This window comes from Phalaenopsis equestris, unplaced genomic scaffold (assembly GCF_001263595.1).
Source record: "Phalaenopsis equestris unplaced genomic scaffold, ASM126359v1 Scaffold000186, whole genome shotgun sequence".
In the NCBI taxonomy this organism is placed as follows: domain Eukaryota; kingdom Viridiplantae; phylum Streptophyta; class Magnoliopsida; order Asparagales; family Orchidaceae; genus Phalaenopsis; species Phalaenopsis equestris.
The window spans coordinates 182,829-204,795 of NW_018164628.1; the positions used below are offsets into that span (position 1 = coordinate 182,829).

The 21,967-nt window shown below is 33.5% G+C and overlaps 3 protein-coding genes across 3 annotated transcripts; all 3 read left to right on the forward strand.

Moving 5' to 3' along the window:
- The first annotated feature begins 330 nt into the window (after positions 1-330).
- LOC110022348 (E3 ubiquitin-protein ligase RGLG2-like) lies at positions 331-13,434 on the forward strand. The gene is made up of 12 exons (XM_020721231.1): positions 331-434; positions 611-983; positions 7,197-7,281; positions 7,358-7,498; positions 7,835-7,948; positions 8,042-8,139; positions 10,211-10,290; positions 10,905-11,010; positions 11,508-11,635; positions 11,749-11,932; positions 12,635-12,691; positions 13,036-13,434. Exons 2-12 carry the CDS (start codon positions 702-704, stop codon positions 13,114-13,116), a joined length of 1,356 nt encoding a protein of 451 aa, XP_020576890.1. The 5' UTR covers positions 331-434; positions 611-701; the 3' UTR covers positions 13,117-13,434.
- Positions 13,435-15,674: 2,240 nt separating this feature from the next.
- LOC110022347 lies at positions 15,675-16,760 on the forward strand. Its single transcript, XM_020721230.1, has 2 exons — positions 15,675-16,091; positions 16,191-16,760. Exons 1-2 carry the CDS (start codon positions 15,801-15,803, stop codon positions 16,617-16,619), a joined length of 720 nt encoding a protein of 239 aa, XP_020576889.1. The 5' UTR covers positions 15,675-15,800; the 3' UTR covers positions 16,620-16,760.
- Positions 16,761-19,305: 2,545 nt separating this feature from the next.
- On the forward strand, positions 19,306-20,523 carry LOC110022344 (pentatricopeptide repeat-containing protein At4g38150-like). The gene has a single exon (XM_020721222.1). It carries the CDS (start codon positions 19,425-19,427, stop codon positions 20,352-20,354), a length of 930 nt encoding a protein of 309 aa, XP_020576881.1. The 5' UTR covers positions 19,306-19,424; the 3' UTR covers positions 20,355-20,523.
- Positions 20,524-21,967: the final 1,444 nt, after the last annotated feature.

Sequence of the window (21,967 nt, forward strand, 5' to 3'; positions counted from 1 at the left end):
ATATATATAAAGAAAATAAATTACTTATTTTGATGCATCAACCATAAGATCATAAGATGTAAGAAGATATGCATGTAAAATTCAGGTTTAGTAGTTGAATATGTAAATACGTGGGAATTGAGCGGTTTGCATGTAAATCTTTAAAAAAATAAATATGAAATACAAAAATATAGGGATTTGGATGATTAAAGTGTAATTTTTTTAATTTAATTAATTATAATTCTATATTTCATATTTTATATAATTAATAAATAACAATTCCTATTCTCTTTATCCAATTAAAAGAAATAATAAAAAACTGGTTTTCTTTCTTTATTTTAGCGGAACGACAGGTGGTGCTTTTTGCCCTTACCCGCCGCCATGGCTGTTTCCGGTCGTTCTGGTTTTCTTTACGTCATCTGGATTAGGTGCGGCAGCGTTCACGGGTTGACATGGTCAGGTTCTTTCCGCGAAACTTAATAAGTTCTCAGTTTTGATTTCGCCTTCAATTCTATCCGAAAGAGCGGCCGCCGCTTGCTTTGATTTGAAGTTTATTTTTCGTCAAACTATATAAATCCGACATCCTTTCATCCAACGCTTCCGTTTCTTATCCGTTATTCCGTTTCTTAAGGCATCTAGCATAGGGATTTCAACCTTGTGAGTGGAACTTTGTTCTGAAGGCTCTGGGAATCTTGTTTTCGTGAGGATTTTGTTTTGATTTGATGGGGGGGAGAGGATCTAAAGAGGACGGGAGGCGGAGTTTTAGATCTGCTGATTCTTTCCGTAGTGGAGGCTACGCTGAAGAGCAATATTCGATGCCGCGGTATGGAGGGGACGTGTCGGGCTATCAGGAGTATTTGACTTCGACTACGAGCTATGGTGCTCCTCAGGCAACAGGGTATTCTCAGCCATATTCGGCTCCTCAGGCTTCTGCCACCAGGCAAACTCGGAAGTTGGATCGGAGGTATTCAAAGATAAGTGACAACTACAATTCATTGGAGGAGGTATGACAAATGTTTTTTTTTTTTTATTTTGTGCTGTTTTATTTTTGCATTTTATGGTGAAAATGAGGGATTTTGGCTTTCAATAAAGATTTTTTTTTTAATCGTGAGTTGGGACTTGCTGACATGCCATCAATTTACATACATATCACACAATTATTGTGTATTTAAATATCTAGCACAACCTTTAATATTTATGTTCATAACACCCAAATCTTTAACATCACATCAAATATATTATTTTTATTAATTTTTAAATGTTAAAGGCACATTTTTATGCATAGGAATGCCAAACTTTAGGCATTAAATATGTAAATTCTTTGTAAATATGCGGTACTTATGAAAATGTCCCCTTTTTTTATCTTATCGGAAAGCAAGTTTTATATTTGTTTATGATTTGAGCCAATTGACTTTGCTTTAGTATATTCTTTTTTTTTTCTGTTTTTGTGCTTTCTTATCATGTTTCCGTCTTAGCTATGAAGAATGATCATTATTATTTGATGAATTTTTAGACATCAAAGCTTTGGTGGCAACTGGCAAACCAGCAATCCTTTTTTTTATTGTTTTTCAATTTCAAATAAATTTTTTTTCCTTTATTTCTGTAGTTGGACTGTATGCTTAAGCACTTTAGAAATTTGTCAACCTTTAACAAAATAGAAGTCAAAATTTTTGCAATAGGGAATTTTCAGGAGATTTATGAAATTTCTTTCTCTATTCATTGGCACTTCCATTTCATAAGGGAATTACATATTTGTCCACATGCTGTTACATTTATGTCTGGACATAGAGTTCAGGTGTTGGCTGGCAAACTGGCTTTAGATCACAGTTTTGTTATTGTAGAGAGCTTCAAGTAAAAAGATTTTTCGAAAATATGTGGCTTTTATGTTCTGAGATGCTTCAAAGTCATTTAAAAGATGGCCTTTGATGCTTTGAGGTGCTTCACTGTTTAAGAGGATAGATAATATCTTGACAGTATATTATTTATATATTATTTGGTGACAACTTTTTAAATAAAAATCATTTTAGTTTAAATGTACTAAAGAAACATAAAAAAAATAAGAATAGGCTAAGGGGGAGGGGAATTGTGTTGATAATTATATTAATTTTGTTTTTTATAATTATTTATTTTATGTTTTTCTTAAGTCAATGGAAAAGAGTAATTGAACATAGGCTAAGATGTAATACCATAATCAGTTTGGATTTATGTCAGGCAGGTCAACTGTGGAAGCTATACATTTATTGAGAGGTTTAATGGAGAAGTACAGAGAGAGTAAAGAGGATCTACATATGATTTTTATTGATTTAGAAAAAACTTATGATAATGTTCCAAGAGAAGTCCTCTGGAGAGTTCTAGAAAAGAAAGATATTGATATGATTTAAATTCAAGTCATTAAAGATATGTATACTAAAGTTGTTATTTTGTGTTTGAACAGAACGATGATTGACTAAGTATCTTCCTATTTTAGTTGGATTACATAAGGGATCGGCGTTAAGCTCATATCTGGCTTTAAGCATATATCTTTTTGCTTTAGTTATGGATGCTCTTACTGTACATTTACAGGATGATGTACATTGGTGTATGATTTTTGCTGATAATATCCTTCTTGTGCATAAGACGAGAGAAATAGTTTAGGAAAAACTTGAATTATGAAGGTTTATATTGGAGTATAAAGGTATTTGTTTAAGTAGATCGAAAACTGAATACATTGAATGTAATTTTAGTAGTTGCAGAGTTGTAATTATGGGTGATTAAATCATTAAAAGGTGTGAACGTTTTAGATATCTTGGGTCTATTGTTCAAAGTGATGATGATATAGAATTGGATGTTATTAGTAGAATTCAAGTTGGTTGGTTGAAGCAGGGTAATTCATCAGGCCTATTGCGTGATAGAAAAGTATCGCTTAGACTTAAAAGAAAATTTTATGAGATTGTGGTGAAACCTGCAATGTTCTATGACGCAGAATGGTGGCCTTTAAAATAGAAGCATAAAACAAAGTTAAGTGTTGTTGTGATGAGAATGCTTAGTTGGATGAGTTGTTTGACACTTGAATACAAAATGCGAAATGAATATATCCATGATATGGTTGGTGTAGCTCCAATGGCGGACAAAATTAGAGGGAGTCATTTTACATTGTTGGTCACATTAAACGTTGACCTTTTAATAATCCGGTTAAGAGAGAAGATGTTTTAGATTATACTTATGTTAACAAAGGCAAAGGTAGACTTAAAATACTTGGGCATAGTGTATAAAAATAATCTTAATCTATTAGAATTAAATGAAAATGAATTAAATGAAAATTTGACATTCTTTGACATTCAATAGGACGCAGTGGAGAAAAAAGATTCATGTAGCCGACCCCACTTAGTGGGGTAAAGGCTTGTTGTTTTTGTAATTCAATGGATGTTATACTTTATGGATGCACGAAATGTTTGTTATTTTTAGTTTAAATTTTGTGGCTGTTGGATTATTTTTCAATCAAACATAACATTTTGTAAACTAATGTTAATTTATCTTGAATTGGACAATTGTATTATTTATTTATCAAAGGTTGTCGCTTTTTTTTTTTTTTTTTTGGAATTATACGTAAAATTTTGAAAAATAATGTTAATTTATGTTGAGTAAGTTATTATTAAAAGTTTTTTTAATGAATTTAAATGTTGCATTTTTTTATTTGGTCTATTAAATAAGATACTATTCTCATTCGTATTAACTGAATAATAATATAGTTTGTAAAAGTATTTAAATGATTTTTATGGTGTTATATTTTAAAAAAAAGCTTCAAGTTTACTTATTAAGACATCGCTTCACTCTTTAGCAATAATATCCTCTATGTTGTCTAGTTAACTCTTACATGCATTTGATTTCATTTCAAATGCATTTATTGGTTGTGTTTGACATTGATGTTGTCCAATCACAGCATAGATGTTATTCTGTGGCACCATTCTATTTCTATTATTGTCTTTTTTAGTCACTCTTTTAACTATATTTTTGGTAGCTTTTGTTGTATTTTTTCTGGCTTTTGATTGTATTTTGCATCAACCATTCAATATAGTTAAAAGCGTGCATTAGGAGTAAAGCGAATCAATACGTTGCCCTGTTTATTGCCTACTTGTAAAGTGCATGCTCACATTCAAGCGTGGGTATTATGCCGCTTCACCATTTCATGTTGTAGCATTGCACACTTTGCTATATCTCAAAATAAAATCTTAGTTCAAATTTCATTGGTGGCTTAATTACTGCAGCAATAACTAGGCACAAATATTCACGTATCATTATTTTTTATGGTTATTGAGTTGTTTTTTATCAGTTCTACGGTCTCTTTTGAAACTTGTTTATTATTAGTGATTCTTCTCTTTATGCTCTCTTCATTGCTAGTTTTTTTATCCGCTTATCATCGGTTCTTGCTACTAGCATTAATAGGTCCTCTTTTATAAGTTTTTCTTTAGGTCAGTACTCATTACTTCATCTCCACATTGTGTCTCGCTTTATGATGTTTTGCCTCTTTGTTTGTACTTTGGTTACTCGATCTCGCGTGTATTCTAGATTTTAGATCTCTAAAGTTCATATATATATATATATATATGAACATTTTTGGACTACAATCGAAGTTGCATGTCGATACTCATTAATGAACATTGACATAAAGAGTGATTTCTGTTTTATCGTATCTATCATTGAAATCATGGTTGGACACATTATTCATCATTTCATATCCTTCATTAGTGTATCTCAGTTCTAAATAAAAAATTACACCCAAAATCTTGTAGTCACAATAGCTCACATCATCGTGACATTATTGTGTCACGCTTATCACCAAATAGGGGTAGAAAACAATTTTTTGGACCTATTTTTTAGGAGATAAATAAATATTACTTATAATGAACTACCTATATATATATATATTGTGACTAATTGAGAAAGAAATTAGAATATCCCCTGTCAAAGATATAGCAACTCTGAGATGTTTTACTAAGATAATTGGTATAACTTATATTGGTGGTGGAACGGGTGTAATGTTCTTCGCATCAATTAATTCGTTATGAATAGCATACATTCTCAAAGTCTGCTAACATACCTCAATTCAAATGTTGACATGTGAGATTTCAGAATTATCATTTTTGTCCCTTCGACACAGTCTGCTTTGGAACTTATTTTGTCTGCTTTTGATCTTTTTTTGGAATTTTTTTTTTTTTTTTTTTTTTTGCTTACATTGATAAGTGTAAATTCTTCATTTTCGCTCAATTAACCATGATAATGCAGGATCAAGCACACTAATTGATTACTCATTATTTATATTATTTCTCTATTCTAGGAGTATACTTTAAATTTCATAGGTGCATTTGGGAAGATTATGATGGCCGTGGTCGTAACTAATCCCAACCAAAAATAAATAGTTAAATAAGCAATTCTCTAAATTTAAAATTACCCGACTAATTCATAACATACAAATTAGCTCTTACATTAAATAACTCATAAACATGTTTTCATAAACTAATATTACCTTCTCATAAAACAAATTTAATTGATTTAATAGTTCTCTCATTTTATCTTTTTAAGTATGTATATAACTTCAATAAAATAGAAAATATTATCTTTAAAAATACATATTACCAAACATAGTCTTCAAATTTGAAGAAAAAAAGGTTAATTGAACACTTTTTCAAAGGCTGAAAAGAAAACTTCATATTCGTAAAAAAATAAAAATAATAATGGATAACAATAAATAAAAAATATGCTACAAAGAGTTAAAATAATTAATCACAAAAAAATCTGCAATAAGTTGCGTTATCTAGAAAAAAATAATAGCATATAAAAACACAAATTCAAAAATACAATCCAGTCAAGTTTGCTATTGAGGATATTTGGGTGGTACATATTCAAAGAAGTAGAACTAGAAAGGTGGTGAGGAGTGAGAGAAGTGAGGAGAGAAGAGGAGACGAGAAAATTCAAGGGAGGGGATTAGATAGAAAAGCACTGAGCATTGAGCACCCAATTTTTGTAGATCACTCGGACATATATTGTCTATATGTTGTGCATAAGGCTAGAATGAGAAGTTTTAAAACAGAGGATGCATTTCTTATGTTTTTGAGCTACAGTGACAATATTAAGAAGAAGATGAAAAACTAGTTATTTCTTGACGTTATTAATATAAAGATTTCAATTGATTTAAATACCTATTCTGTCATTAATTATTGAAATGTTATTGATAATGGAATAAAGTATTGAATGGATGCAAAAGGACATAATTTGCAATATATTTGATGTGAAAAGAAAGTGCTTTATAAGCCAGTGCATAAAGGTTTAAATTTATGTCAGCAATTAATATCGATGGCTTAGATTGATTGAATGCACTATTTATCATAAAACAGCTAGTCGTTTTTAAGTAGGGCTTTAATTAAATTGTTTTAATTTTGTTTAATTTCTAAAGGGGTTGACAAACTATCACACTTGGTCAATTATGTTAATTGCTTATTGTTTGTATTCAAATGCATTTTATTTTTTATCTAAGGCTTAGACTGTCAGCCCATTATGTAGGTCCTTGTTCATATTGTTTAATTTTGTGCTCGGGAACTTCTTCTAGGGCAAACTTTCGAGTCTAATTTCCCTTCCTTGAATTTTCTAACAATGTTTATTTTATAGCTAACAATGGTCAGGGTAGGTTGACTTTAATGCCTATTTTTCATCATTTTTTTTTGTTTCACATGCACACCTCTATGCCTGTGCACTTGTTGCACATTTGCGTGCATTTAAGAGAGAGGGAGGGAGGGAGGGAGGGAGGGAGGGAGCGAGGTGAGGAATCTCCTCTATTTACCTTTGTCATTTATTTTCTTCATTAGGTTGCTTCATTGTCATTTGGAGGTAACAATTCAATTTACAAAAACAACCTCTCGATTTGTACCCTCAATCTTACATGGGCAAGGGTCTCGTGCATTGGATAGACTTATTTCGTTTTCATGATTTTACAAATCGCATTCTCATAAGATTCAATCGTACCCCCTTTTTACGTGTGAGCCAGCTTTTTGATATTTTGACCCAATTTCAAGAGTTAATTTGTATGGCAAAATAGAGAGGTGCTTCTCATTCTATGTCTAAAATTAGAATTAATGTACTTTGTTTTATTGCTATACATGTTTTTTTCACCTGAGACAATAAAATTTAATTTATTAGTTAACTCTGTAACATCAGAATAATATTATGACTTTGCTGTGGAACAGGTGACTGAAGCTCTTGGTCGTGCAGGTCTTGAGTCTTCAAATCTTATTGTGGGTATTGATTTCACAAAGAGCAATGAGTGGACAGGTAGATGCCACTCATGTTTATCTTCAATTTCTTTCTTATTTGCCTGTGTGTACAACTAACATTTTTTCAATTACAGGCAGATTCTCTTTCCATAATCGCAGTTTGCATCACCTTGGCGATGTTCCAAATCCCTACGAACATGCACTTTCTATTATTGGACAAACATTATCAGCTTTTGATGAGGACAACTTGATTCCGTGCTTCGGATTTGGCGATGGTAAGTAGAATTGCATTAATTAAACACATGCCTTTTAATAAGGGAAATTTATATACCACACAGTTCTTATGTATTTACATATCTAACACCCAAGTTTGATGTTCACGCTTGTAACACTGTGCCATAAACCTACGCATTGCATGGTGCATTTCATTTTTAAGAATATAGTGATGGTGGTATTTTTATATGATTTCAAATATTTGAATGGTATGCATACAATTATAATTTTTAGGTGTTTTTAGGTGTTAGATGTAAATACATAAGAATTTTGTGTTATGTATGTAAATGCTGCTTTACTTGTTCAATCCAAACTTAACGCATGTCTTTCATTCTTAGCTTCAACACACGATCAGGATGTTTTCAGTTTCTTTTCGGATGAGAGGTCGTGTGTCGGGTTTACAGAAGCTTTGTCTCGCTACAGAGAAATTGTTCCGCATTTGAGATTGGCAGGTATTTGTGTAATCATTGTCAACTATGTAGTTTATTTAATTCATTAATTCTAATAATCAACAGATTTTTACTCAAGATGTTTACGCTTTACAGGCCCGACATCTTTTGCGCCAATCATCGAAATGGCCATGACTATTGTTGCACAAAGTGGTGGACAGTACCATGTTCTATTGATCATTGCTGATGGGCAGGTATTGTCATTATTGATTTACATATATCAACTGGGCTTCTTGAAGCCTTTGCAATATTCCAAGGGGCTGTTTGGGCTCACTTTTGTTTTTTATTTTATTTTGTTTATGTTTTGATTAGAAACAAATTATGTTTCGTAAGTTTGATTAAGATATGTCTGTTGTTGAGGACACTCAAAACATCTAAAATTTTTGTGTTTTCAAAAATATGTTTTTTCCATTTTTAGAAACAAAAAGTAAACATATATTTAAAACATATCAAACAAATATATTTTTAAAAACAAAGGAAAAAAACAAAAACAAAACCAAAAATAAAATTGATCCCAAAAAACACTAAATCTGTTTCTATGATCAAACAATAGTTGAATGTTAGAAAGAAATGTTCGTGGTTTTTTTTCTTCTTTAAATTGACTGTGGGAGGAATATTGAGTCTTTTCTTTTTTTATATATTTCTTAGATATTGAAATTTTTGTTTGCTTGTGTTATGATATGGAGTTATTGATGGATGTATAGAGATTTACCAAGTCGAATCCATATTGGCATGATTCAGTAACTATAAAAGCTGAAGAAACCTATGGGCTGTTTGGCCTTTTAGGCTTTTTGTTCAACATAAGTGTTATTTAGATGTTACTGTTATCCCTCAAATGTTATATGTTTAGTTCAGTGATTATATTAGAAGATGTGCTGTATAGATTATAAATGTTTATTTTAGTGGTACATTTAAGATTTAGTGTGCTCAGGACAAGATTATTAGAAATCTTCTTCCACCCAAACCTGAAAAGGACATTTTGCTATAGGTAGTACCAAATAAGAAAATCAAAATCAAAATTTTAAGTAGTCTATGTGGATATCAAAATAAATAGTTGAATTGTTCTGTTTCCAAAGGCCAACAAGTTTTCAGGAATTAAAAATGAGGGACACTTACAGTGGAAAATGACATTGACATAGATGTGGCTTGATCAGACAGTTTTTTTACCAGATTGAATTAGAATATAAAAAATATTTTAAATTTGTCATTACAATATGTTACCTGCATAATATTTGAATATAATAACGTAACATCACATTGTTGATATTGATGAATCAAACAACATCTTAGAATTGAGAAAAGGGTCAAAATGGCTCTCAGACTCTTTGTCAGTGTTCATTTTAGTCCTGGAGTCTATTGTGTCAATTTCGTCGCAGATTTTTATAAAGGAATCTTAAATAGTTATCTTTGGGGACTATTTCAGCCATTTTAAAATAGTTTGAGTACTAATTTGACACTTTTATATACTCTTGGACCAAAATAACCCCATGTAAATAATCAAGTGACCATTTCGGCAATTTACTCCCGTAGAATTGATAACCAACTTCTTCGTGTTATTGATATCATAAGACGTAATTGCTGTGTAACTTATCTAAAGTAGGACATCTAATAGAAGTAACATTGTATCAAGTCAAAATCAACGCTGCGGGGATTGTTTTTCAGCTTACCGCACTTAACTGCAAGGCAGTTTTCCCAAGTTTGTTTATTTATTGAATTTTATGGTCCGTTAATAGTATATTTTACTTTGATCTCATACCCCTTCTTTTATTCATTTGAAGGATCAATGCTTGCGTATTTGTGTCAGTAGAGAATGATTGCTTATGTCGCTGCACTCTTCGGGGAAGGAGGAATTATTATGGCCTTAAAAGAAGCCTTACTTGAAATGTTAATATCTATTGAGTCTGAAGAGAGTTTTTAAAATTAATATTGTGATTATGAGGAGGGCAAAAATGAGTATAACTTATTTTGCTTATAAGCTTTTAAAAAGGTTATTTGATATTGATTAAGCATGTATGGAGGAAGTAGGCTAAAGCTAGCTTTATGGAACTTCAAAGATACAGCAAAGGCAGAATTAACATCAACATTTTAGTCTGTGTGAAACTTATGCGGAAGAGTCATTAAGTCTAGTCCCTATAGATGATCAGGAGATGAAAAAGATGGCAGCAGGACAAATTTCCCTTTTTAAGAGTTTATATTTTATGAATTGATTGTCCTCATGATTTCCATTGAGGACTCACTTTCTCACTAGAAGTTATTAATTGACAGGTAACCCGAAGTGTAGATACTCAATCTGGCCACTTGAGCTCACAGGAGCAGAGAACTGTTGATGCTATCGTCAAGGCCAGGTAATTTTATGACTTATTACTAATTTCAAATTCTATGAGTAGCCCTTGAAGATATTTTTGGTGAATTTGGTTTCAATATATGTTCCTTATGAGGTGCTTGGCTTCATTGGATTGCTTTATCATGATTTTGTTGTAAATTATATTACAGTAGCCATTTAGAGTTTCTGACATATTCCATATTAGTTTTTTAAAACTTTTAACAGAATGAAACTATTTGTGAATTGATTTTCTCTAAGCTTTACTTCACCAGTGGAGTTTGAATTTTGCAAGAATAGACCCCCTTTCGAACCAAAACTCTCTTTGTTTAATTCCTAGCGAAATTCTAATTGAGATTATTATTGGCACTCGAAATATAGTAAAATATTGTTTGTTTTTGTTCTTTCATGAGACAGATTTTGTAGGTTTGCATGCATATTGTGAAATATATGAACTCTAGTTTACATGATCATTTTTTTATGCATGTTTTTTTGTGTCTGGTTCACTCCTAAGCAGAACAATTTTCATTTTTTTTTAATATGACGAATGAGATCAAGTTTAGCATATATTGCTCCTCTTTTCTTTTCAAATAATTATTTGTCGAAGCATTCCTTATCTTAATTCGTTTTTCTTTGCAGTGAATTTCCACTGTCCATTATTTTAGTTGGAGTTGGAGATGGCCCTTGGGATATGATGAGGGAGTTTGATGACAACATACCTGATCGTTCCTTTGACAATTTCCAGGTGAAATTTTGTTCTTTTTTTAAGGGGTTGGGTGGCGGGTGGGGAATTTATATATTTAGCACACAAATCTTACGTATTTATGTATTTACATATCTCACATCTAGATTTTCATTTTTACTTGTAAAAAGAACTTTGGTGTTTTAAACCTATGCATGAAAATGTTATTTGGCTTTTAAAAAGTGACAATAGTGCTATTTTTAAAGTGATATTAAAGATTTGAATGATGTGTGTGCTATATGAAAGTTTAGTTGTGAGATATGCAAATACATAAAAATTGTGTGCTATGCATGTAAAAGCCCTTTTTTCGCTATGGGGCCCTGGGGAGTGGGGGTTCAGGCCCGGTGTGTGGGGTGGGCTTGGTGAGCCTTTATACTCGGCCTTTTAGGATTTCTTACCATGTTCCTGCCAATGTGCTATAAGTTGGGCCAAAAACTTTGTTCTTCCTCGTACTATCGTTTGAGAAGGCGCAATCAAGTAACTTATTTGTTTTTTTGCAGTTTGTAAATTTTACTGAGATCATGTCTAAGAATACGCATCAAAAAAGAAAGGAGACAGAATTCGCTCTTGCAGCATTAATGGAAATTCCTACTCAATATAAAGCCACAATTGAGCTTGGAATCTTGGGGTATGTCATTTTAAGACTTATTTATTGTTTTGTTCATGTTTCCATAGCATTAGCTGTTTTTCTTTTCTTTTTGAACCCAATATCTTAATTCCACATTATATTTCCTTCATCAGTAATTCAGCAAGGTCTCCTCAAAGATTCGCCTTACCCCCGCCTAATGGAACCCATTCAGCAGCAGCCTTTGGCTCCAAATCTTTTCAATCAACCACTTTTCAGAAGAGTTCCTCATCTTACCCTGCATTTGATTCACCAACTAGCTCTGCTCCATTTGCCTCAAGCGCTTCATCGGATAATCATGTAATGATCCCACAAATTTTCCTTTTTTTTTTTAGGAAATTTACATACATACCCAAAATTCTTCTTATCTACATTTCTAACTCGTAAAGTTAGATATTTATATTTATAGCACCTTGCTGTCATAAGCCTATGCGTGAAAATATATATTTCACTTTCAAAAAGATAATGATAATAGCACTTTTTATGTGATGTTAAAGATTTGTGCGGTTAGCACCAAAATATGAAGGTTTAGGTGTTAGATATGTAAATACGTACGAATTGTATGATATGTATGTAAATGCTCTTTTTTTTTCCTAGTACTTGATTCATTTGTGCTTCTATCTTCTCACAAGTATTTGCATGTTTAACTGCAACTTTACTTTTTTTTTCATAATTTAGTTGTTTGACTAATAATAGCATTCAAGTGTGTATTTTTTCATACAATTTGATGCTCTACTTTATTGGTTTGTGCTGTAATCTGTTAATTTAAAGCATTGATCGAATGGAAGCATTTAACGTTTTTCAAATAAGAAAACTGTAGCGCACTTTAGTTACCGTTTGAGTAAAAAATTCAATTTTTCTTTCTTCTCCTACGGACACTAAAGAATCAAATGCAGTTCTTTAATAAAATAAACTTATAATTCACCCTTCCTTCTTAAATTGAATGATATTCAACAAGAATAATCTCTCTGACTTTGCTGATCGTGCTTATTTCTTAATTAGGTTTGTCCAATTTGCCTTACGAATCCGAAAAATCTGGCCTTTGGGTGTGGGCATCAGGTAAATTTTTTTTTTTCTTACAACGCAATTTCATTTAAATTCCGTTTGGGAAGGCTTTAACATTTTGTAAAGATGATTATAAAGTTATTTAAAATGTTGCGGGAATCAAAAAAATTATTTTTATTTCAAAAAACAGTTTTCTTGCCTCCACATTTTTATAGATTTGGTTATAGAACCTATCTTTTTGCTGCTAAAACTTTTAAAAAGTAATAAGAAAGCAGTTATTCAGACAGAGTTATGGTGATAATTTAAGGAGTTACTCTAAAAGCTTTCCCAAACAGGCCCTTAATGATTTTCAATTCCTCACCATTTCTATTTCTAATCTTGAAATTTTCTCCTTGCAGACGTGCTATGACTGCGGACAGACCCTGGTAAATTGCCCAATTTGCCGCAGTGAAATTGTAACCAGAATAAGGCTTTACTAAGGCTGGCTCTGCCTGAACAAAAAGTCTTATTGGTTGAAATAAAGCAGCTGTTGCAGAATCCCCCTCAAATTCTTGGTTCTTTCATTGGTTTCGTTGACTGATTTGTTGATCCAAGTGTTCAATAGTTCCTTATTCTGTTTGTTTAGTGTAATTCATTTAATGAGAAAGGTGTCTTTGATGTCTGTAATGCCTTATTGATCTGTAGATGTTTATGTTTGTGTGGCAGCATCCTGTACATATATAACTCATCCATCTCTGCTTCCATTTTGATTCATTTGAAACAATCTTTGTTGATTTGGAGAAGGCTTTGTTGTTTGAGATCTTGTGCCTAAATGCTATTTGTAATTCAATTAGTTTTTATGATATTATTTGTTTAGTGAGTAGAGTGCCAAAATGGTGCAAGAATATTTACATGGGATCTTTTCAGTTCCAGAGTTTATATAAGTATGAAAATAGTCTCCAAACTGTTAAATGGAGGTAGAAATAATCCCTATAAAAGATTATTAGAGCTCAATTTTAAAATTATCGGGGGCTATTGGAATTGGGATTAAAACAGCCGCATGTAAATAATCGGGAATTTTGGCACTTCACTTGTTGTTTAACAAACCAAACAATGAGTCGGGCTTTGCTCTATTATGTTTGGCTTGAATGTTATTTATTTATGAGGAAACATATGCGTTTGTATATTTATACATATATAGTTTTGGATATATGCATATATACATGATGATATTTCTATTTCATGGTTATATGATTAATATTCAAGGTAAAATCTAAGACACTTTTTTATCAAACAACAGAATTAATCAAATTTCTTATTAAATGCCTAAAAAAATTATTAGATTTACGCGTGAGATTTAAATCCAAACACACTTGAATTTAATAATTTTTTTTTTTTACAAAAAAATGTCTTATAAAAAAAGACGTGAAATTATATAATAAAATATAAGATATCTGAGAGTGAATTTTTCAATGCTTTTTTAATGGACTTGAACGCAAAATAACAATAAATATTACATATAAGGATTTTCAATGTGTTCAATAACTATGGTTTGTTATTAAAATATTCATCTTGATATTTATGCCATATATATATATAGATATATATATTATCAATAAAGTTCAAGTTTTTAAAATTTTAATATTGCTAAACAAACGTGGGAGTACGTTGATCCGAGGTAATTAAGAGTGAATATATCATGATATAAAAATACTATACATTTTCAGGAAAACTATCCTCCGACACACAATCTCGAGATATGATAAAAATTTTGATGTAATTTTTTAAGCAGGTAATAAAAGCTCATCTAAAACTCTGATTTTAGCAAAATTATTGTTAAATTGACCGGCTCCACAAGAAGAAACAATGTTGATAAAATTAGTCAAATTCGAGTACAATCAAGCTCAGAACAACTCATTAAACTACACTTTGAAGTTTTTCGGACATATTTAGAAGATTAAACAAATGTCGAATCTTGTAAGCCTATAATCGAATTGAGTATCTTGACAAAATAAATCCAACGAGCTCAAGATTGCTTAATTTCGACATTGTTCAAGCACTCAAATGTCCATCAAACACCGTCTTATTAAAGGTAGTCATCGGACCTATATAATAAAGTGATTCATATTACCGAATTTATTGTACCCATAACAATATAAATAGAGTCACACTTCTCTCATGAGAAAATTCTTGAGGTATGAGGCTTAAGAGATAACTTAAAACGTTGAGAAGAAGCTGATGTCTAGTACCACCCTTGTCGCTGTCGACCCCCGCCAACCGTTATCGGTCACCGCTGACCACCCCCGATCACCACCAATTATCGTCGACCACCACCGAACGAAAGACATCAATCGACATTGTAACTTGGAAAACCTAGTAGTTCTTTCCTGTATGTCGAACAAGTGGTCTCTGTAATCATTTACCTATGATAAATTGTTACAACTTTGTCAGGTTTTATGATTTTTTTTCTTTACGGGTTTTCCACATAAAAACTTCTGATGTCATTATTTTTTATTTTCTTTAATTTGAGTGTATGTTGAATTTTTGTGCAATGCTAAAACGATAATTCATTATTCTAACGCGATAAATTTTCTAGAACTCATCAAGATATATAAACACATAGAAATTAGTTGGTATGTATGTAAATTCCCATATTTTGATAGATTTTTTTCGTCAATTCATACAATACCATTTACCACAAAATTCATTTAAATGACACACAATTATTTTTAAATTAATTAATAATATAATTTAACCAATGAATTTTAATTGGAGCAACCGTATTTATTGCTCACGTGGAAAACATTGCTGAGCTGGACAACTGCGCCTTAAGGCGGGCGTGATCCATGTGCCGTCTAGCACGCGCCGGAGCGTGCGGAAACGCGGCAGCCCATGGAATTGATTTCCTCAGACAACCAAAACACGAAACAAAATATCCACCCATTCATACAAATCCACATCAGACAATTAGCCACAATTAAAACTCTTTTTTATTAAAAATATTTTATCAGATCCGGAAAGGCTGCCACGCTGGCCAATTAAAGGGCGAATTCTTCGTTTTATCGTTAGAATTGGCGAGCCAGATAGAAGCTGCGGTTCTCAAGTCACATAGAGAACCAAGTATATTTGAAGAGAAGCCGTTCTGCGGAGCTCCGCCGTTAACGCCATTAAACCTTTCTCTTCTATGGCGTCGTCTTCCTGGTCTCTGGAGATCGCTGGAGGAGGAAGCAAGCCTGTGTTAACCGGTCGAGATTTCAGGCAGAAGCCACGCTATCGCTTCTCTTCGCTCCAGCTTAATACTCCACTCCGGCGCCGGCCGGCCTCATCGGTGCGCGCCTTGGAGTCCCACTCGAACAGTTGCGTCTTGCCGGTGAAGTTCGATTCGTTAACTTGTTCTACCGCACGCGGGAGTGATGGACGCGATCGGATCACGGTGCAAAAGCTGGATGATTGGATGCGAGGCTCCATTGGGGAGGTTCGTATTTTCAATATTGATTTCAGTCATGATTCGTGAATTCAATTAGATGAAATTTTCAAATGTTCTGATTGGGATTGGGGTTAATGTATGGTGCAGATTGTGAGGAATATTGGAAAAGCCCCTTTTCTGGCACGGGTTTTCTCGGATGAATCTGAGTCGAAGCGGGCTGGTTCGTCGTCATCGGGGTTGATGATCGAGGAAGCTGCGACGGCGGAGGGATGGTTAGGGATCAAGCAGCGTTGGGAGCAGGAGAGTTCTGTTCCAGATGGGGTTATTTTGGTGGAAGAACTGGATTCCAAGGAAGAAGATGAAGGTGAGGGAGGCAGGGGCGGCCGGAGTAATGTGAGGTGGGGGGTAGTGGTCCAAGGAAGGGGGTTGGATTGTTCGGCTTGCTATATATTGAATACTTGCAGGGTACGATCATCAATGGGGTTTTGCACGCATTTCTGCTTGGTGAGAGCCCAATGCTTTGGAGATCCGGTGGGAGTGCAGCTGAAGAATGTTTGGCTTCAGAACGAAAGGTAGAAGGTGGCGGGGGAGATGAATTGACTCCATTGATTATTGTGGATAGATCATGGCTTTTATTCAATTTTCATGCTTTAATGCCTCTAAAATGTGAATTTTTAAGGTGTAATTTGTGTTTTCGTGATGAAATAGATACAATTATATTGTTCTGTTTTTTTTTTCATTTTTTTTTAAATTGAAGTATCGGTGGTAGATGTGTAAATACATGAGAATTGTGTGGTATGTATGTAATTCTACAAAAAATAAAGAACTTAAAAATAAATAAAAGACGTACATGAATGATTCTTGCAAGCAAAGCATTGTTGCGTGTTAAAACTTTGAGATAGAGTTGGACAATAATTGATCCGTTGATTTTTAAATATATGAGTGTTTTGGTATGTAATATTAATTTAATATATTTAAGTTAGGATTATAATAAAATGAGAAAGGGGTAATTATGAGATAAATAATAAAAAGGTATTTGATATAGAATTTATTAAAATATTTTAAATGATTTGAAAATAAAATTTTAAAATTTAATATATTTTGAATATAGTTTATATATTTATTATTTTGAAAATGGGAGCAAGCGAGTAAACTTGGCTTAAATGTGCTCTTTTTATTATAAAAAATGGTTCTGATGAGTTATTAAAGTGATGAAAAATGATTGGTTGGGAGCTGTTATTAATAAATGTGATTAGAAAGGATTGTTTTGTTTATTTATGAAAATGACAGCTTGGTTTGGGCTTAAAAGCTCGCGGTTGACTCGTCTGATTATAAAGTTCATTGTCGTAATCAGAAGGTGATAAGAAGTCTTGTTTGACTAATTATTTGAGTTCAATATAGAGATTAATTAATAATGTTGGCGCATAAGGCAATTTATTTATTTTAAAGAAAGGCAAGATTTTGATCTAATTAGCTCTTATAAAAAAAAATTTAAATTATAATATAAATAATTATAAATGAATTGAGCTAAAAAAAAATTTTACTTTTAAATATTTTAATAATATTATATATCATCCTTGATGCTAGCTCGAAAATTTGTTGTGATAGGATAATAGATTATTTTATTAGCATTACGTGAGAATTTAACATACAGATAAAAGAAAACAATCAGTTGAGAAATCAGAAGTTTTTGCGTAGAAAACCTGAAAAGGAAAAAAATCACACGATCTGACGCGGTTATAAATATTTATTCTAATGTAATGATTATAGAGACCTCTTATCCCAAAGGCGGGAAAGGATTACAAAATCTTTGGAATTATAGTGTCGACGTGCAAATTAACTCGTAATTGTAAGAATTGGGCAAGGGTCAAGGGCGGCAAGTGGTGGTCGATTGCGTTAGCGGTGATTGATAGCGGTCAACGATAGTTAACAACGGTCGACCACGGTCAGTGATGATCGACGATGATTGTCAATTGTGGTAGGAGTGATGCTGAAGTTTAGCTTCTCAAATTTTCAAGCTCTTCTTAAGGCTTCAAGCTCTCCTCCTATGAGAGGAGTTGGGCTCTATTAATAGTATTTTGGGTGCAATTAATGCAGGAATATGAAACATTTTGATTGGATGGTCCAGAAAGCTTTCTTTAATCATACGTCGTTTGATGGACATTAGAATGTCTTAGCGATGTCGAAATTGAGCGATCATAGGCTCGTTGGATTTGTCTTGTCGAGACGCTCGATTCGACTATAACCTCTCTAGATTCGACATTCATTGGACAATTCAAATATGCTCATAAAGCTTTCACAAGTGATTTAATAGCTTGATCTGAACTTGATTTTACTCAGATTGGACTGATTTTGACATCATTGGGTTCGTCTCATTGAGGTGGTTTGTTTGACTATAAGTTTGCTGAAATTAAAGCTCCGGAAGACTCTTAATTTAAATTTGAATATTTTTTGCTAAAAGATTGTCTAAAGATTCATGTCATGTCTGAAGATTCGTGTTGAATGATGTATATTTGTTGGTGGGGTATCAACTCTTTTTGATTAATTGGCTAAGTTTGGTGATCATTTTGTTTTAAACTAAACATTAGAAAATGAAGTTTTAGAGAGCAAATAGATAAAAGAGAGCATGGGAACACGAATTACAATATGCACCACCATAGCATTCAATCATATAAGATGAATACAAAATGTTCAAGGAATGTTTATCTAAATTATAAAAATTTGATATAATAAATTTGTTCATAGTTGTATGCTCAATTAGTTGCCTGAGAAGCCTTCCAACAAATCTTGGTTGAAGAGCAAGAGTATCCCTTAATTCTACAAGAACAGTTAGCAATATCCCCCAATGTTGAAGAATATATTACATATGTTATACGTATGTACATACACGACAAATCAAGCCTCTGCAGATATGATTTGTCGTCCGTATAGCGTTTGTAATATTTTCTCGCATTTTTGGCGCAGAAATTTTTCTTATACTTCTTACATGGCTTGTAGCGAGTCAAGGTAGCTTCATCTAACTTCATATTATTTCACCTTATTATAATATTTTTTATTGTATAATGTAAAAAAAATGATCTTAATCTATTAAGATGAAATGAAAATATAACACTTAATAGAACACAACTAAGAAAAATGATTCATATTACTTGCCCTACTTAGTGGGATAAATATTAGGTGTTAGATATGTAAATACATACAAATCGAGTGCTATGCATGTAAATCTAAACTTTAATTTCATATGAAAAGATAGATTATGCTGAAATCCAGTTCGCTTGCATGAGTAAATGTGCTTTTGCTGTAAAAATCATAGTTTTGGGGTGAGACAAGTAACTTCCCCTTCCTCGTCCTTCGCTCGTCCTTCGCTGTTATAGCTCCGCCATGGCGACAGCACTTCGGTGGCGCTCTCGCTTCATCTCCAAATGTTTCCTCCTCACCTCTCGCCGCCTCTCATGTTCATCTCTTTCACAATCTACCCCCTGCTTCTTACCAAACGCCCTTAACCCCCGCCCCATTCTCAACCCACATCTATCAACCTTTCTCCGTTCCCCGACCTCCATTGCTCCTCTCCCCCGCTTCATCCTCCGTAGTTCCTCCTCCAGCTCAAATACCAACAATCCCACCTCATTCGACTGGTCTGACGACGACGACGCCGTCGAGCTCAGCAAGACGAAGATCAAAGATGGGGCGAAGGGTAACAAAACCCTGCCCCCTCCTTACGACCCATTCAACAAAAAACCCGTAATTGAGGAACCCAAAGACCCGTCCAATCTCCAAGAAATCTTTCACAAAATGCGCACTGATGGCCTCACCAATAATGCCATCAAGATGTTCGACGCTTTGTCTAAAGACGGTCGCACCCATGAGGCCCTCGAGCTCTTCGCAGTTATCAAAGATAAGGGTAATATGCCGGATGTTGTCGCCCACACGGCCGTGATCGAGGCCTACGCCAACGCCGGCGGGCACTCCAAGGATGCAATCCGCACCTTCGATCGAATGCTCGCTTCCGGCGTTTCTCCTAACGCCTACACTTACGCCGTCCTAATCAAGGGGCTTGCGAAGGACTCCAAACTCCCGGAGGCGAGGAAGTTCCTTCTTGAGATGATGGAAAAGGGAATGCAGCCCAATGCTCAGACCTACTTGGTCGTCTTCGAGGCTTATATTCGTGAGCAGGTGATTGGTGATGCCCGGCTTCTGCTCGATGAAATGAGAGGTAAGGGTTTTCGGCCAGATGAGAAGGCTGTGAGGGAGAATCTTGGCAAGCGAGGCCAGCTTTTCAGAGCTATTATGAACCTTCTCTTCGGCAAGTGAAGCAGCTGGAAGCTTTTCAACCGTGCTTCATGATGTGTTCGATGAAATGTCTGTGCAAAAAAATGTGTGAGTTATTCTCCTCGCATGGTATCGATTGTTTTGTAGTTTTTTTATGTCAAAGTTAGTTAATTTTCTTAACTTTATATGATCTATAAGCTCTTCCCTTATTGTGAATTTTGTCTTTGTTTGCCTTGATAATGAAATCTGTTATGTTGTTCATCAATCCAAACATGATCAAACAAGACCTTTGTTTTTAGCTTAGTTAAATTAGAAAGGTTGTGAAAATTAGTTGAAATTTGTGCTATTTATTAAGTCGAATGCGATTAAATTCGAAAAATGAACTTTTTTAATATCTCCAATGATGTCCTCCGCTTCATACTAGAAGATATGAGTCCATATGGATCATTTTCAAATGATGAATAGTACTTGACACTCCTTGTAAGTGGACTTGCAAAACATTACTAAAACTAAAGCATGGTCCTAGAATTCTAAATGTAACAAATTTTAAGCCTCAAAGTCGAACGTCATTTTGCAACAAATTTTATAATGAGTGTAATGTCCCTTAAGGAGAGCCTTAATTCGGACGAGGTATTACTTAGGGTGACAACTTACTTCTAAAGGATAACTAGGGGTGGCCTGCAGCTAGGATTCAATGATGATTATTGTTTAATTCTTAGCTCAGTAATGAAAGTGGGTAAGTTAGAAACTAAAATTAATTAAAATATCAAAGTACTCATATGCAAACTAGTTATTTACAAAAATAGATTTTATTAATATCAATATCATTGCATTATTGTTTGCGAAATGTCAGTGGTGACCTACTTGATGTGAGCTCGGCTCATCAAACTGAATCGTGCCAACAAGAGAATTTATGATTCAAGTTATGATTGATCATCAAAGATTAACTATCTATAAACTTTTCTTTTCAAGGACATAGATATGCTTGGAAGACATTTATAGGTTATCTGTATCATACACTAACTAGCTACAAACCATTAATAGCCCATCATATTGTAGTATTAGTGAAAGTCATTGATTGTAACTATATTATATAGTTGATATGCTTATATCAAAAGAATCGTATATAATAATCAGGATGTAAATTAATGTACCTCAATAAAATATAACTTGACATTATTACAAAAGAAACCACTTACAATCCACTGAAAATACAACTTCGGATGAAAACATTATACCGTACTCATTTAAAGTCTCACCTTTCGTTGAAAGCAATACACTTATAAATACAGTTAGGTGACCAATAAGCCAAGTATTCTACACAAAACCTACTATTTGATTCAGTGGATGGAAGAAAAAACATTGTGTACTTATTGGTTATTATATTTTGTTGAGAAAATAAGGGCGAAGAAAAACAGTAATCGACACAAATCCAGAAGAACACAGAGATTTAACGAGGTTCGGCAAAGATGCCTACGTCCTCGGGAGCAGAGCGGCGAGTTACTTTCAATATTCAGAAAAGGGTTACAGAATAGAGGGATACCTCCTGGGGTTACTAACAGGCCTATTTATAACCCCAGGAGTAATCCTTAGGCACAATATGTAATTACAACATTGCCCCTGTACCAAACCGCGGGGCTTTGCCCCCGCACCCC